A 16,258-nucleotide genomic window follows, 5' to 3' on the forward strand; every position below is an offset into this window, starting at 1 on the left:
CAGGGGTTAGTACATGTGCCTCACAATACGAAGGTCCTGGGTTTGATCCCCGGGCTTGGGGTCTTTCTGTGTGGAGTTTGCATGTTCTCCCCGTGACTGCGTGGGTTGCCTTCGGGTACTCCGGCTTCCTCCCACCTCCAAAGACATGCACCTGGGGATACGCTGATTGGCAACACTAAAAATGTGTGAATATGAATGCTGTCTATCTGTGTGGGCCCTGCGATGAGGTGGCGACTTATCCAGGGTGTACCCCGCCTTACGCCTGAATGCAGCTGAGATAGGCTCCAGGGACCCCGAAAGGTACAAGCGGTGGAAAATGGATGAATGGAAATAACCTCTATATGATAGGAACGCTGCTGTTTTTTTCAAATCTACTGCAAGACTCAGTAAAAAAAAGAAATGTTTGGCTGGTATTAGGAATTAGGAATATTAGACATCTGAGATACATCATGAACATCAGATGGAAGGACAAAGTCACCAACAATGATATGCTGAGCCGTGCTGAGCATCCATCAATGTCTGACAAAAACCTCCGCTGGCTGGGTCACGTCCATCAAATAAACGACGACCGACTACCACACCAACTGCTATACTCCCTGTTATATGAACGGAGCCGGAATCAAGGGAGACCACACCTCCGCTTCAAAGATGTGGCTGCGAAGAACATGAAGGTCCTTGACATCAATCGCCATCAATGGCAAGAGACAGAAGAGCATGGAGGTCATTTACATGCACCACAGCACATTCATGAAATGAAACAGTCCTCGTCGAATCCGACTGACTGCGGGAGACTGCCAAAATGTTGGCCAGCACTCTTAGGTGGTTAGGGTTAGATTAATATACAGCTAGATCAGTATTCAAAAGATACTCTATAAAAAATAAATGTTCTGCTGCTATAAAAAAAAAGTACTGCCAACATGCTTGTCTAGGATCTTTAATATGACAGGTTTGTTTTGCTGTTTGTAGGGATCTGCTGCAAAAATATATAAAACAAGAGTCCCATGTTGTTTCTAAGAATCTACTGCAAAAGTGTGAGTCAAAGATCCTACAAATGATAGGAACACTGCTGTTTTATTTAGATATACTGTAAATACTAGTCAAAGATCCACTATGACGGGAAAACTGCTGTTTTTAAGAATCTACTGTATGACCGAGAATCAAATGAACTGCCAAATGCTACTCAAAGATCTTTAACACGACAGTTTTGTTTTTGCTGTTTTTATAGGATCTGCTACAAAACTGTTAGTCAAAGATCCTATATGATTTTTTGAAATAGTCTGTTGTTATAAGGAATCTACTGCCAAAATGCTTGTCAAATATATTTAATATGACAGGTTGTTTCCTGTTTTTGATGATCTGCTCTAAAATGTTAGTCATAGATCCTATTTGAGACAACAGTCCCCTGCTGTTTATAAGAATCTACTGCAAAAATGCACGTCAAATATTTTCTACGTGTCATGTGTTTGTTTTGCTGATTTAAGGAATAATTTGCAAAAATTGTTCCAATTAAGAACAAGAACACTACTATTTTTCAGGATCTAATGCAAATGTGCAAGTGAGAAATCCTCAACATGACACTAAAGTTCTGTGTTTTGTAGGGATTTGCTGTAAAAAAAATATCTGTGTGGCAAGAGGGTTTTGTGTGTGCTGTTTTTATGATCAGCTGCCAAAAGATACTATAAATGACATGAACGCTCTGCTGTTTTTACGCATCTACTGCAAATACTCGTCATTGCTCTGGTTAAGCGGTCAAAGAGGTTTGAAATATCTTCAACAGGCTGTAAAATTCTTGACTCGTAATTGCTTTAGAGCAAAGCTTGAATATGTGCAATGTATGCGTGTCAAATTGGAAGCCACCAGCTGAGAACGTTGGGAAAATGTCAACAACATTCCAAACTGCCGTCCAAATTGATGACTTACTACTCTGTGCCGTGCTGAGCTTGCGGCTATCACTTCCACCAATAATATAAAAAATATTATTAATAATGTGCCTGTGAGCGGGGACAAAACGAATAAGTCTCTTTCCAGGCTGCAAATTAAGCTTTAAACTAAGACATGTGTGTCAGCATTTTACTGTGCCTATAACATAACTGCATTAAAGACTGTTATTGCAAAGTATAATCCTAAAATATTATATAAAAATAAATGATGCATGCAAAAAATTCTAAAACGTAGTAAAAAAAAAATTGAATGCAAAACTACAAATTATAATTGTTACATAAACATGTGTGGCGGTTAAATGACAAGAGGGATTTTTTTGTTGTTTCAGCATCGAAGGAACACTTTGTTAGTCAAATTATTGCACACATTGAATACCATTAGGTGGCGATTCTGAACAGAAGACAAAGGGGAGGAGGAAACGCCGCGCCTTGGCTGGCTTAGGAAGAGTCGATGATGGCACTGGGTCTTTGGCCAATCAGAGATCACAAAGGGGGCGTGCGGTGGCGGGGGGACAGTGTGAACAATAGAAGACGAGCGGATTGCAGAGGGGAGGAAAGTGAAGGAGAGTGAAGAGAGAACGTCAACAAACAGAGACAGAAACAATGAGAGAAAAAACAGATGTTGGAGGAAATGTGTTAACCAGAGTAGAGAGTTTCTATCTTACCTGAGATGGAAATAGTTCTCACTCCGCTCTTGACTGCCTCCAACTTCTTCTCATTATTAGACACTCTACAAATAAAAAATAACGTGTTAACAATACATTACAGCCACCTCTAGAAGTGCAACAATTATCTCTGCCTCCTTTTGTCGTGGCCGAGAATAGGGTGGAAGAGTGAGAGGCCAAGGCAAAGAGGAGGAGACTCGCACAAGTGGAAAATATTTGGCTGCTAAACATATCTCCTTATTTGACCAGACATGGGGGGAGGTGGAGAAGGAGAGAGAGGTAAAGAGAGAACTTTGATGTGAAAATGACCATCAAGGTGAATAGTCCAACAATGAAACTCCAAAGTTACTATTGAAGTGACTCACAATGTGATTTGGATGCATTACTGAGATTCAACACAACTTGGGAAAAGAGCATATGCGACTGGAGCAACACTTACTTTGGAATGGAAGGTAACGCTCGCTCGCCCTCTAGAGGATGAAAAACACATGACATCCTGTCAAAATTAGCTTATGCAGCACTATGCTGTTTTTATTTGAATTGAATATTTTCTGACTTATTTCCAGAGGAACTGGAAATTGTGATGTATCATGTTGTATGCTTGCATGTTCGAAATAAACTCAAACTCAATGTTGTTGCGATGTTAAAGTCGTGTTAAACAAAGCCAAAGCGCCAAATCAAAAGGTTCATGCATTTTGGCGTGAGCTTGTACACAGATTTGGATGCCTCCGTTTGCTGGGGTTTGCAGTCTGGCTACCTTGTGACATCACAGTGAGGTGGACGTACCTATTTGGGGTGGGTGAGGAGCTAAATTATGATACTTTTGGAGAGCGTGGGGTGTGGTTTCATTTGCAATCTAGGAATGCCTCCAGGAACAATCTTGGAGACAGACTCAAAAAACGGGTGATAAATGTGACTGTGGAGGAACATTTTTGCAAAATGTACACCAAAGCATATCACTTAGACTAAGACAACAAGGAAATGTTGTAAATGTAAATTAAAATCATCCTAGGTCCTTTAAGCTCGTATGGCAAAAAACACTATTTAGAGATTTGCTACATGACGCAGTTTTTAAGGACTGACTGGAAAAAAACTAGTCAACCATCTTCTATATAACAAGAGTTCTACATTGTTTTTATGGACCTACAGCAAAAACGCTAGTCAAAGATCCTCTATGGTAGGAGCCCTCTGCATTTTTAAGGTCAAGGCAAGGGTCAAGGTCAATATCTTTTAGATCAGTGGTCCCCAATTCCCGGTCGCAAAGAAATTTGTTTGAAATTACACCCATTACATTTTTTTATCATCCAAGCATCTTATTTTTAAAGAATTCTAAGTTCCGCCCTTACGTCACACTAGCACACTTTATTGAGCATCCTCCATTATTGCGTGCTGTTACGGTAAGCTAGCTAAATTAGCTGCAAGGAAACAAGGACCAAGGTCCTAAGGATTCTGCATTAAGTTATTTTGGAGTGATATGTGTAAACTCTGATACTTTGTCATTCGTTATTATTCACAGTACTGTACATCATTATGACAACAGTTACACTAGGTTATAAATGCCTCTTGGTATGATATAATGCAGGTCTACAATGCAGTGCAATACTACAATACAATAATCAGCACACTTATATCAAAAGTGAGCATCGTTATGTCCTGTCAAGATACATGGTAAGTGGTTAGTATGAAAACATTTCCATACAGCGTATAGTTTAATTCTGCACAGTTAGCAGCGCATTGCAGTCTCTTACCTTTTTGCACTCTCACGATAATAGAGTTGGTTTTCATTGAGACCAGCCGACAGTAGCCGTCAATCAAGTCGGCCAGGTTCTCGGCCATGGTCAAGGAGGCTGTCGTGACGGTGAGAGGCTGCACACAGAGATGGTCATTATCTCCATTAGACATATGCAATGTCTACGAGGTATTGTTTGTTTGAGCGTGTAATTTGTTTGAGCGTGTAAAACGTTATCCATAAAAAGGAAACCAATGTCATGCAGCGGCTGTTCATGGGAAGCTTTTTAACTAAAAAGATACCAGCTGAGCTGTGCACAATAGAGCTCAAGTTCGCAACTTTGACCGTGTACCTTGGCAGCTCCTGCGACATTGACTTGAAGCATTCCTTTCCTGTCCTTCTCCTCCATGTCTGAGTACTGTATGGACTGAACTTGGGTGAAGTTGGCCAGATGGGTGGGCTAAAACCAGGCAAAGAGATTAAATCTTTGTAGATGTCATATGTAACCAGGTGTTAAAAAAGTAGACTGGGACTCACTGCTGATCCCTTGTCTGTCAAGTAGCTGATCCCCTCTTCTGGTCCGATTGCCAGCTCCACCTGGATCACCCAGCTGGACTGAAAGTTGAATAAGACAGAAATGCAACAATGGAAGTTGAATGCATGCATGAATCAATACCTCCACAAGGGGTCAACCTTACACAAGACTTCATCTGTATTACTTACCCCAAGTGCACATTTGAAGCACTCCTTGTCATAGCGGTGGATGGGAGCAAGGATCTCCAGGAACTTTAGGATGCACTGCTCGTCGTTGAGGTTGGCCACTTGCTTAAAGGTCTGCTGGATGAGCTTACGAAGAGTCTTAGCCTGAAGGAATTGACCATAGATCAATCATACTTTAACTGCATTGTGCATTGTGACAGATGGTCAGAAAATCCATCGAGGAACTTTACATTTCATCGCTTTAGGCGTAAACCGCACCTACACACCATGACATACATATGTAGGCTTAATCCTTTGACGCCACCTAACACTTTTGATGAGCAACCTTACTGATCCTCTGAGCATCAGAAAAGGGTCGGAATAATCCAAACACATAAACATGCATACATCATGTGGAAGTAGTACAGTCGAGGCGCAGACGAGCCCCCAACTATAAATAGACCACCATATATAGATTAAGATTAGAGGAGATTTAGTTCGGAGGTTGAGATTGGTTCAAAGTGGGCTTAAGAGACCCTGCAGTTGACTGCAGCGGAGCATTAGATAAATATCAAAACAAGCTCCCATAGTACATACAGCCTTCCAAGGCCACTAGGTATAAACATGCATTTTATGCCCTTTCAAACATTTTAGCGCAGCTCTGACAGACACGGTTGGAGACATGTGGTCAGTTTATTCTGCTGCATAAATGGCTTTTTAATGTTCTTACAGTAATATGTGCCACAGGATTTTGTTCATGAGCAACAAATGTGAGTAATATATTTAATTTCCCTCACTTGCTTGCACCACTTTTAAAAGTGGCGATTAAGTTGTCCAAAAAAAAATACTATAAATAAACAAATCTGCAGGCTTTGCCACACATCTTAAAACAACGCATTTGTTATGTTATGTTGGACAAGTGTGTACAAATGTAACACATGCTAAATTGATGGCACACGCAAAGCTGCTCTACTAAACTGGTGTGAAGAAGATTGTGTCTCTTAGGTGGGCAAAATAGAAAGTGCAATCCATTTAGCATGTCTGCCTTCATGTATATGCAGAATATATGCTTGTCATCAGAAAGCCCATAATACAGAAAGGAGAAGATGCAAATTGAATTAGGCACACGCAGTGGGATTTATCAAGAAAACTGTTTTGTGTCTGCATTTAGTACCACTAGAAAAGACGTCCAAATTGGCACTTGCGCAGAAATAGCTGTGAGAAAGGTGGCGTTTGCATTCTATGTATGCTTGTCAACATGTAAGGATTGTCAAACATAAAAATATTTTAGACATATTGTCCATTTAGCATTGCAATATTATTTCATAATTTTAAAACTGCTGGATGACTTAAGGGGGCTGATTAATACAAATTCAATCAATGCATTTTGGTGTATGCTGGCGTTTTTTTTTGATAGCGTTCGTTTTTTTCCATTCAGGAAATGTATAACTTCTACTTGCGTTTGAATCATTGTTGTCTAGATTGCGATTCTATATTGCATAAAAGGTGTTAAAGATTATAAATGTGTGTTGTTTGCACAACCCCATAGGCAGGAGCATGATAACATGAATGTGGAGGGAAATTAGTTTTTCCATGGGCACATAATGTCAGTAATATCTGCAAGAGTCTCATTTAAATAGGGCGGTCTGCACCACGTTTGCACTTGTCATCAATAGTACATGCAGTCTTAGTAGATCACACACAACACGCCCACTATACTACACGCAATTTTGTTTAGCAACTGGTATTTGGATCTTAATAGATCAGGTCCAAAGTGCACAATAGCGCTTCTTGGAGAGACACATTACAGATGTGGACGAACACAGCTCATTAACTCATTACAGCAACAGACACACAAAACTGCATGTTTTTAGTAATGGCTTACTATAAGGCTTCTTAAAGGGGAACTACACTTTTTTTGGAATTTTTACCTATCGTTTACAATCATTATGAAAGCCATGACAATGGATATATACTTATTTTGATCATTTTAAGCTTACGCGGCACATTCATTTTAAAAACGCATCACAATATTTGCCTTTTGTTTGTCTTCTTCATCACTGATTGTTACTAACTGCAGACTTCATGAGAGCCAACAAACAATAAAACATCACTTATTGTACAAGGTCTGCTGTCATTAGGATGCCGACTGCTGGGATGTTCATATATTCCCGAAGAGATGAAAAATGTCTCATAATCCTCACGAAGAAACAGGGTGGTGGGTGTGGGGGGAGCAAGCGTCTTTTGTTTTGTTCTGGCCATTTCCGAGTCCTAAATGGCTGTCAAAGTGTCCCAACTTGTCGGAATACCTACGCAGACTTCTTTTGTCTAGGTGAGATGCATGATTTATGATCTACAATAAACTAACAGGGAGCAAGGTAGCGAGGAAGCAGCAGACCACTCGATGTAAACATAGGGACACGCAATAGGGATCAAGGCCCCGCTATAAATAGTTTGTGTGCGTCAGCGGTTATAATCAAAATATCACTAATACTTGGTTAATATTCAAGTAAATTGAGTATTGTTGGCGCTTTTTGAAAGGTATGATGTTTAGAATGCATTAAAAATGATCAATCCATCATCAGGTCTTTCATAATGATTGTGAACGATAGGCAAAATTCCCGTCAACACATAAATGTTGCCACTTATATACATTTTGTGCATTAAAGATGTGACAATGTAGTCAATATATGCTAAGCTATTTGAACAAAACATACTCATCTCAGCTTTGTGTTACAGATGCACTGATTAGTACAAGTGTATGTACACAACCAAGGAGAAATATATTTAAATTCCAAGAATTATTTTGCTTCCTCTGCCTGCAACACACATATAAACACGCAAGTGTCATTGTAAGGCAGGGGTGTCCAAAGTGCGGCCCGGGGGCCATTTGCGGCCCGCAGCTCGGTTTTTATTGGCCTGCGACCAGTGTTGGGTTAGTTACTGAAAACCAGTAACTAGTTACAGTTACCAGTTACTTTATTTCAAAAGTAACTCAGTTACTAACTCAGTTACTTACACCAAAATGTAATGTGTTACTGTGAAAAGTAACTATTTACGGTAGTTACTTTTTTTTTTTTTCTTCTTTTTTTTTAAAAGCTCCCATTAATGCCATTTTAGCCTTCATTTCAGTACTGTTATTGCACTGGAGAATAATACAATCTGTTGATCAACTTGACATGCATTTGCATCACTGAACTCTGCTAAGCAATGTGCTCTACATACAACACACAAAGACAAAGATATGTTTCAAAGGGCCAATTTATTTCAGGCCAGAACAAATTGACACAAATATTTTAAATAGCTGCAACATAACATACATAAGTAACAAACAGCATAATAAAAACATAGCTGTAAACCTGGCTTCACCTAAGGAAGGCACACGTGCCATACACAAAGCCTAACCAGGCAGATTTTAATTGCTGTTTTGGGCAGTAGACGGGATCTTTGATCCAAGACACAACTTACATTTAACTAAAATGTTCTTTTCTTTGTGCTCCACAAAAGAAAATAAGTGAGATTATCTCCATGTTAAGACACTCGACTGCGGCTCTGTTGTTAGTAAACACAGACACGCCCCCCTTCCTCATTGTTAAAATAATCATTAATTATTTTATTGCTTTGTTATCTATAACACAAAGCTAAGATGTAGACGTTTTTTTCCATGTTAGCATATGTTCACCTACATTGTTTTGGTTTGAGTATTTTTCATATACAAAATGTATAAAAGTGGCCCTCGCATCCTTCAATTTTTTCTCTATGTGGCCCTCGCTGGAAAATGTTTGGACACCTCTGTTGTAAGGTGTCCACCCTTCCTGAGAGGAAATTGCAATCACCCTTGCTATCACAGTGCCAGCTGACTGTTACCATGACAAAGCCACATCTGTTCACATTCAGATGATCTCAACAGAGAAGGTAACACATCTATGAGCTCCCCCTGGAGACACACATTTCTGACTAAACTTCTCCAAAGCCCCAAAACATTTTTTTTTACTAAACATGCTGGCCCGACTCGTCAGCATGAATGAACGGACTCTGCTCTTTAGAAGGCTTTAACCAGCATGGACATAAGTCACTCTTTACTATCGTAGCCATCTGTTCCTTTCTGAGAGTGTGTATTTTTGTGCGCGTGTGTGGCAAGTGGTGTCCATTGAGAGGAAAATATCCCATTAAATGACTCCTGTTTAGTTTACTCTATATGAAGCAGATGTGCTCAAATGTATAGTTTTGTGATATTCAGTAAAAAATACATGCAAATATACTGCAATAAAAATAATGGTGCCTTTTTCTCTATTGCTTATTTCACCCAATTATAGTATGAAAGTGCAGATGTGCTGCTACTGTCCAAGAAAAAGGATAAAACGTTTTTTTTAATTTATGGATGTTTGACTGCGTGTGTGTGCGCGTGCGTGTGTGCGTGTCGGGGGTGGTCTCAGAGGCAGGGCTTTATGTTGCCATGTTGGTGAAGTGGGGAGGTGGGCAGCTGGGTTTGATAGGCAGAAGGGGTGGACCCAAGAAAGGAGGAGAGCACCTCCCCCTTCTCCCTCCTCATTGTTGGAAAGTGAAAGCGGGCTTTAACATGACCCCCGGGGTCGCACACGAGCGGTTCCGCTCCCCTCTGCAGAGCATCTGTCTCACCGCCTGCTGACATCAGGACCCTTTTGGGGTCACGCACACGCACACACACATTTAAGGACCCTCTATATGAACGCGTGCCGTAAATTTATCACAGACACTGCTCATTATACTTGCACATGCAGACGGGCCAAATAACTGCGAAAATGACTGAAGTGGCATAAAAATGACTTTTCATTTAATTTGGTGGAGTAAACGCCAATATTATCAACAATATTATATAGTTTTTCTCACCTTGACTGAATCCATAAGGTCTTTGGGGAAAAAACGCCTTAAACCAACATCTTTCCTGCAGAGAGAGAAATAAATAACCCGACATCAGGGGGAGAATGTTTAGAATGTTGTAAATACTCATAGGAATGTTAAAGCCTTTATCTAATCAGCAATTAGCTTGAAAAAAGACTAAAAAAGCTTGCTTGCACAACTGGAGATGGGAATCATATGGCGATGTTCAATTGGGCTTTCCCAAAATGTGGGATAGGATCTAAACATGTCATGGGGTCACCTATGAGTATTGTGTCAAGTATATGTTGATGTTAAAAGGGAACTGCACTATTTTGGAATTTTGCCTTTTGTTCACAATCATTATGAAAGACATGAAGATGCATGTATTTTTTTAAATGCATTCCAAATATTAAATAAACGTAAATAAAAGTCCACTTACAGCGGAGCCAATGGGAGCTCCACTATTCCGCCCATAAAATCTGATAAATAACCATTCAAAAAGCGCCAACAATACTCAGTTTACACTTCGTGACTTGAATATTAACCAAGTATTAGTGATAGTGTGTGTTTGTGTGTGTGAGTGACAATCATTGGTACTTTAACTTAAACTTTATTGTTATTATAAACGCTAACGCAGACAAACTAGAGGGGCGCCGTGTTTATGTCTGCCGTTTCCTTGCGTCCTTGCTCCCTGTAAATTTATTCTACATCATAAATCATGTCTCTCACTCTAAAGGAAAATGCTGAGAATATAATCCGACAAGTTGGGAAACTTTGACACCCATTTAAAACCTGGAATTGGAACAGAATTTAAAAGGCTCCCTGAGGCTGCATTGTAAGCTGACTTTTGATTGCATTTACTTAATATATAGAATGCATTTTTTTTTTAATACACCCGTCGTCATGTCTTTCATAATGATTGTGAACAACAAGCAAAATTCCAAAAAAGTGCAGTTCCCCTTTAAAGGTAAAAGTAATGGAATTTGGTGAGATACTACGCACAAAGCTAGTTTTTGAGCAACAATGAGAAAATGCAAACTTGAGCTTTGGAAATATACTGTTAAAAAAAAAAAGAAAAGAGAATTTTCTCCAACAGACCATTATTGGCCAACTGTCAGGCCCCTTCAGCACTCCCCTTATTGGGCCGTGACATATATTTTAGAGATAAGAGACAGACTGAGACAAAACTACAAGGAGGACAAAAAAAAAAAAAAAAAAGAACGTGTGGAAACAAAGAAACGGCGATAGTAAGCGGAAGGCATAACGACTGGACATATCTTTTCAGTTGACTGGAGAGCTCGTTAGGCTAATGGTCTAAAAGAGAAAGACTCAGAAGGAATGGAGCAGCTCGTTAGAAACGGAGCCAAGCCTGGTTCGTTAGCGCTAGCCATCCAAAAGCCAGAGGAGAAAATTTACATCAAGTGATTGACATGTTGAACAAACACTGAAGGGATAAACTGCACCACTGAGCAATTATTACAGGATTTTTTAAATGTAGTCAAGTAGAAAAAAACATACTTACTCCAATAGTTCGTAGTTGGACTTCTTGTCCAGGGCGTTGCCTCGCATCTCTTTGAAGAACCTCCTGAATAACACAACAAAGCACGGTCAGTTCCTCATCAATCTTTTATTATAATTATTATTAACTACATGTTATAATAACCTGCTGTGTATCTCACCTGATCTCTAGACAGCCCAGTTTGAGGGCAACATCTTGTTCCAACTGATCCCCAATCAGTGTCATGTAGTCATTTTTCACCTGGACATACGCAAATAAACACAAACATATGTTGTTATTTGAAGACACTTAAAATATTTACACCACCAGGCAACAATCTGACGCACACAAACAGTCCCGCTGACCTAGATGACTACCAGGCAAAATAGTCTGCAAGCAGTGCCATATGTTTCAGTGTTGAGAGACGAAATGTGTGTGTGTGTATGTGTGTGCGTGCGTGCGAGCGTGCGTAGGCGTACCTGGTGGTAGAAGTAATTGAGTGTAGGTTTGTCTTCTGTAAACTGCTGCACAAAGCTTTTCGGCAGATATCGGATCCTCAGTTCGTACCTATAAAGAAGAGAGGCAATCTTAAAGCATGCCTGTTCATCTTAATTGTGAATAAATAATAAAGTACGAAGGACCAGACCTCTCTCTTCACTGCTTATTTAATTATTCGGCACTCGCACTGCCACATATTCATGGTTTCTCTTCTCTGCTTTTAAAGGGGTCATATTATTATTTTTCTACATTTAAAACACTTTCATGTGGTCTACACAACATGTAATGGTGGTGTTGTGGTCAAAATATGTTACATTTGTTTTACAGACCATCTTCAAACCATCTTTCTGACTATCTCTTAAGAATGTTTCTTATTTACGTGCCAAAAGCTTCCTCCATACCATATAAATTAGATCTATACGCTACTTTTTATTAGAAGTGTCAACAGCAGAGGATTTTTGCATGCATGTGCATGTTTGAGCCTGTCTTCCCCACAACAAGAGAATAGAGAACAAGAAGGAATTTATTGACTACAACTTTGGACTACAACTGAATAAAAATGGCGGACTGACGCAAAGATTTTCGGGTAAACCTCTACCATATTTGGAGATATCCGCTGATGTAACTAAGGCTAAGTTTCAAATTCCAAATGCCTCATTTGAAACAAATTTGGAAGAAGGTAAGACTGTTTTAGAAATACATTTCCGGACTTTTGGGGATCCCAAATACACACAAATATGTACCGACAGGTAAAAAATAAGTTATATTTAACATAATAGGGCCCCTTTAAATTGTTTTTTTTTTTGGAAACAAATGAGTGGTTTGATGGTGCCAAAAAGAATGCCGCAGCTAGTCAATTCACATAACATTTTCCAGGAGGAAGATGCTTTGGCAAGACATGATCATGTTGTGTTAGTGCATGTCTTACACTGTTTGGCTATAAACGTTTCCTAATGTGGAATACAGAAATTAAAACGTGTTAACTGTGAAAGGGAAATTAAAGGTTTTAAAATCAGAGTATCAAAAATCGGTAATTTTTTAGCTTTTTATGGGTACTTTACAGTGTCTTGGAATATAACCCTAACAAAAGGCAAATATAACTCTACAGTGTATCTAATATCTGATAATACATTTAAAATTATTCAACAAATGGCTAATGTAGTCATAAATAAAGTAATACATTCGTAAAGTAAAATTGCCACAAGAAAAACACAAATTTCAGAGGATTTTTTGTGAAAAATAGTTTACATCATCCCTGAAGCAGAAAAGAGTTGTTGACTTAAGTCCCACAAAAGGTGACATCTGCTTCTATTCCCTCTTTTTTTTTTTTTTACGTCCACAGTGCCAAAGGTCCTCAACATACAATGGCATTAGCTGCGGGACCGCCACAATAAAAGTGATCCACAGTGTGCCGCCTATCAAGCACACGACAGACGGGCCCCGCTGGACTTTTTTCATGAGGCGCCTTGCAGTAAATCATTCCTGGTGCTTTTTGCAATTAGTGCAGCATGCTAGCTAAAGGATGGTAGCGTTTTTTTAGAGGGTAATTATCTATGTATGGTCATATTTAAACACAAAATTGTACCTGAATTAACAAGTTCATTTGAATAAACTGTCTATCATGAGGAAATGTAAAAAAGTAATTTTACTGTGTTATCACTGTGAACAGCTCCACTTTAGATTATTCATTCCTTCTTTCTTTACTTGGTTTAAAATATAAATGACATGACATATTTTCCTCATACACCCAGATGAATCTTTTAAATGCATTACCTATTAAGAGCCCCTCGCACACTAACAACCACACAAAAGGTCTCGCGCACTCTCACCTCCACTCCTCTCCAGAACGCGTCTGTTCGTATTTTTCACGGACGTGAGACACGACCAGGTCCGGATGAAGCCAGTGCACTTGGTCCTTGGATTGGCCGCTGCTGCTGAGACGTAGGCCGAAGCAGGACGTCCAGCGCACTTTGTGGATGTCCAAGATCTTCTGAATGATTCCCTGCAGATGTGGAGATATGATACATGGACATGAGCAGGATTATATGGGAGTCCTGAATTGGGGATCAATCCACACAAGCAGTAAATTTAAGATGACAGTCACACCCAGACATGTTGCCAGACATCACATGTGGAGTATGCTCAAAGGAGCATATGTGTTGCCACGCTAAACTCTTGAGGGGTGGCTCTGACCCAGATATGAATGCATTCCGCTAATGTTTCAGGGGGCCTTGGTAATTTCTGCATCACAAATCTGGATCTTGAAGAACACTATAAATAAAGTGGTCCGAATGAGATACTGAAACAGATAAAGAAGCAGCATTTACTTCTTCGAATTTGTCTGGTTATAGATACAATTTGTGTTCAAGAAGACTGAAGGCAGTGAGAAAATGGACCGCTGCAGCAAAATGGAGACTGAGGAATCTAATATTGAGCTAAAAAAAAGCCTGCATGCTGTTAAAATGTGACTGCAATGTTAGCATGGTAGCGCACATAGCTATGCTAGTGTTGCTATTGTTTGTGTTTTCCCCCACAACAATAATTACTAGAACATGTTATAAATGAGCCCACCTTGTGTATAAGTCCAAGCACCTAATAGGATAGCTTTGTAAATCCAGCTTCGCTACACACAATAAAGCCTGGCACTGTAACAACTATGTCAGTTAGGTACTGACCTGGGAGACATACATTTAGCTCACATAGCTATGCTAGTGTTGCTATTGTTTGTGTTGTCCTCCACAACAATAATTACTAGAACATGTTATAAATGAGCCCACCTTGTGTATAAGTCTAAGCACCTAATAGGATAGCTTTGTAAAAAAATATATATATCAGGCTTTGTTATATACAATAAAGCCTGGCACTGCAACAACTATGTCAGTTAGCTACAGACCTGGGTGATGTAAATTTCATCATAGCAAGATGTTAAAATGTGACTGTGATGTTAACTATGCTAACATTTGTGTCATACCCCCTTACCCGGATGTCAGTGGCGTCCCCGTATCGGATGTTGGAGGACCAGCTGCTGAGCTCCGTGTTGGTCTCGAAGTAATGGAAAACTTTCAGGACCCTGTCTACGGAGCCGGGCACGGTTCGGTCCGAGCCTCCTGCGCTGAGCTGCGACTTGGCGGCGTCCAGGAGGGGGTGGTTCAGGTTGGGGTCCATGTAGGGTGTGGCCATGGTTTTCCCTGCTGTGACTGCCGCTGCTAGGTGTCTGTCATATTCTGGGGGTAAGAATAAAAAGAAAAGTTGGCATGAAACAACGACATTATTTTGGCTAGCTCAAGGCTCATCCATTCTCCAGCAGAAAAAAAACAATGGACCTGAGGTGGTTATTTTTCCTGTCTAAAGTCCTGACATTGACACACTTCCTGGAAAGAAACTCAAGTGGGATCGCGTCTGTGAATATGAAGTGGTGAGTGTTATCATGTGCGCTCCTGTTTCTTCCTATCAGGGAGCTTCCATGCGTACCTCGGCCCCAACACAAGGGGAAGGGGCTACAGCTGCTTGTCGCCATGGAAACGCACGTCCGTTTCCGTCTGTCTCCGTCAATGCTAAGCACAGACAGGCAGCTGGCGGCCTCGCAAACGCGCATGGTGTTCCACCTGCTCCCGTGCAGGGGTTACAAAAACAAAATATCTAACCTGAGCCTAAACCTTCCAGCAGCATAACAGCAGAAATCCTTACAAAGTTCATCTGAGTCCATCCATTTCAGTCCTTTTGAGGAGCGATCCACAGTCACAATATTACTGAAATCTCTTCGTTTGGTCCCCGGCGGCCCCTCACTGATGACAACAAGCTGTTTGTTAGCTACCAGGCCTTTCCTGGCCCATGCCTGGGCTCCATAGAAACACAGTTGCCTTGGAAGTGTGTCCTGACCTCAGGAGAAGATTTGAAGTCATTTCCCCCCTGAAACTCTTCCAAGCCAGTGGATGTGCAGTGGTGGTCAACGCCAAAAAGAGAGACAATTAGTGAGCGACCAGTAGAGTTGTCTTCTTGTTTAGCAACTGTGGGTTGCGATAAAAATCAGAGACAAAAGCAGCAGAGGGGAAGAGAGGCAGAGAGATGCAGGGACACCAGGGAAGGCAGACATTGTTTCAGGAAGAATGAGAGGAAAAGGACGGCAAATGCAGCGCAAATGAAAGTTGAATGGGGAGCAAGAGAGGAGCAGGAGGAGCTTCAAACTAACAATATGGTAGTCACTGTTAAGCTCTGGTGTTCAATGAAAATCCCCTCCCACTTTTATCCATGAGTGGTGACGTCAAACCTTTTAGTCACTCTTCATGAAGTCGATGCATAAATGCGTCGATCTCAGTTTCTAATACTATACCAGAGACTAATCATATTAAAGTTCCTCTCTTATGCAAAA

General features: G+C 40.4%; 1 protein-coding gene across 6 annotated transcripts in view; it reads right to left on the reverse strand.

The window, feature by feature from the left end:
* ptk2aa (protein tyrosine kinase 2aa) overlaps positions 1–16,258 on the reverse strand; it is a 75,007-nt gene that overhangs the window by 18,964 nt on the left and 39,785 nt on the right. For 5 of the 6 annotated variants that reach the window (XM_061966975.1, XM_061966974.1, XM_061966971.1 and 2 more), the window contains exons 3-14: positions 14,869–15,113; positions 13,719–13,891; positions 11,871–11,958; positions 11,573–11,652; positions 11,416–11,478; positions 9,903–9,957; positions 5,058–5,198; positions 4,872–4,949; positions 4,687–4,794; positions 4,354–4,471; positions 3,045–3,075; positions 2,606–2,670 (exon numbers count right to left, since the gene is read on the reverse strand). In XM_061966975.1, coding sequence (XP_061822959.1) covers positions 2,606–2,670; positions 3,045–3,075; positions 4,354–4,471; positions 4,687–4,794; positions 4,872–4,949; positions 5,058–5,198; positions 9,903–9,957; positions 11,416–11,478; positions 11,573–11,652; positions 11,871–11,958; positions 13,719–13,891; positions 14,869–15,069 — 1,201 coding nt within the window. In that variant the 5' untranslated portion in view covers positions 15,070–15,113. Of the gene's footprint in view, positions 1–2,316; positions 2,407–2,605; positions 2,671–3,044; positions 3,076–4,353; positions 4,472–4,686; positions 4,795–4,871; positions 4,950–5,057; positions 5,199–9,902; positions 9,958–11,415; positions 11,479–11,572; positions 11,653–11,870; positions 11,959–13,718; positions 13,892–14,868; positions 15,114–15,360; positions 15,556–16,258 lie in introns of those variants that run through there. The other variant, XM_061966978.2, reaches the window with a different exon arrangement.

This window comes from Nerophis lumbriciformis, linkage group LG11, assembly GCF_033978685.3.
Source record: "Nerophis lumbriciformis linkage group LG11, RoL_Nlum_v2.1, whole genome shotgun sequence".
NCBI lineage: Eukaryota > Metazoa > Chordata > Actinopteri > Syngnathiformes > Syngnathidae > Nerophis > Nerophis lumbriciformis.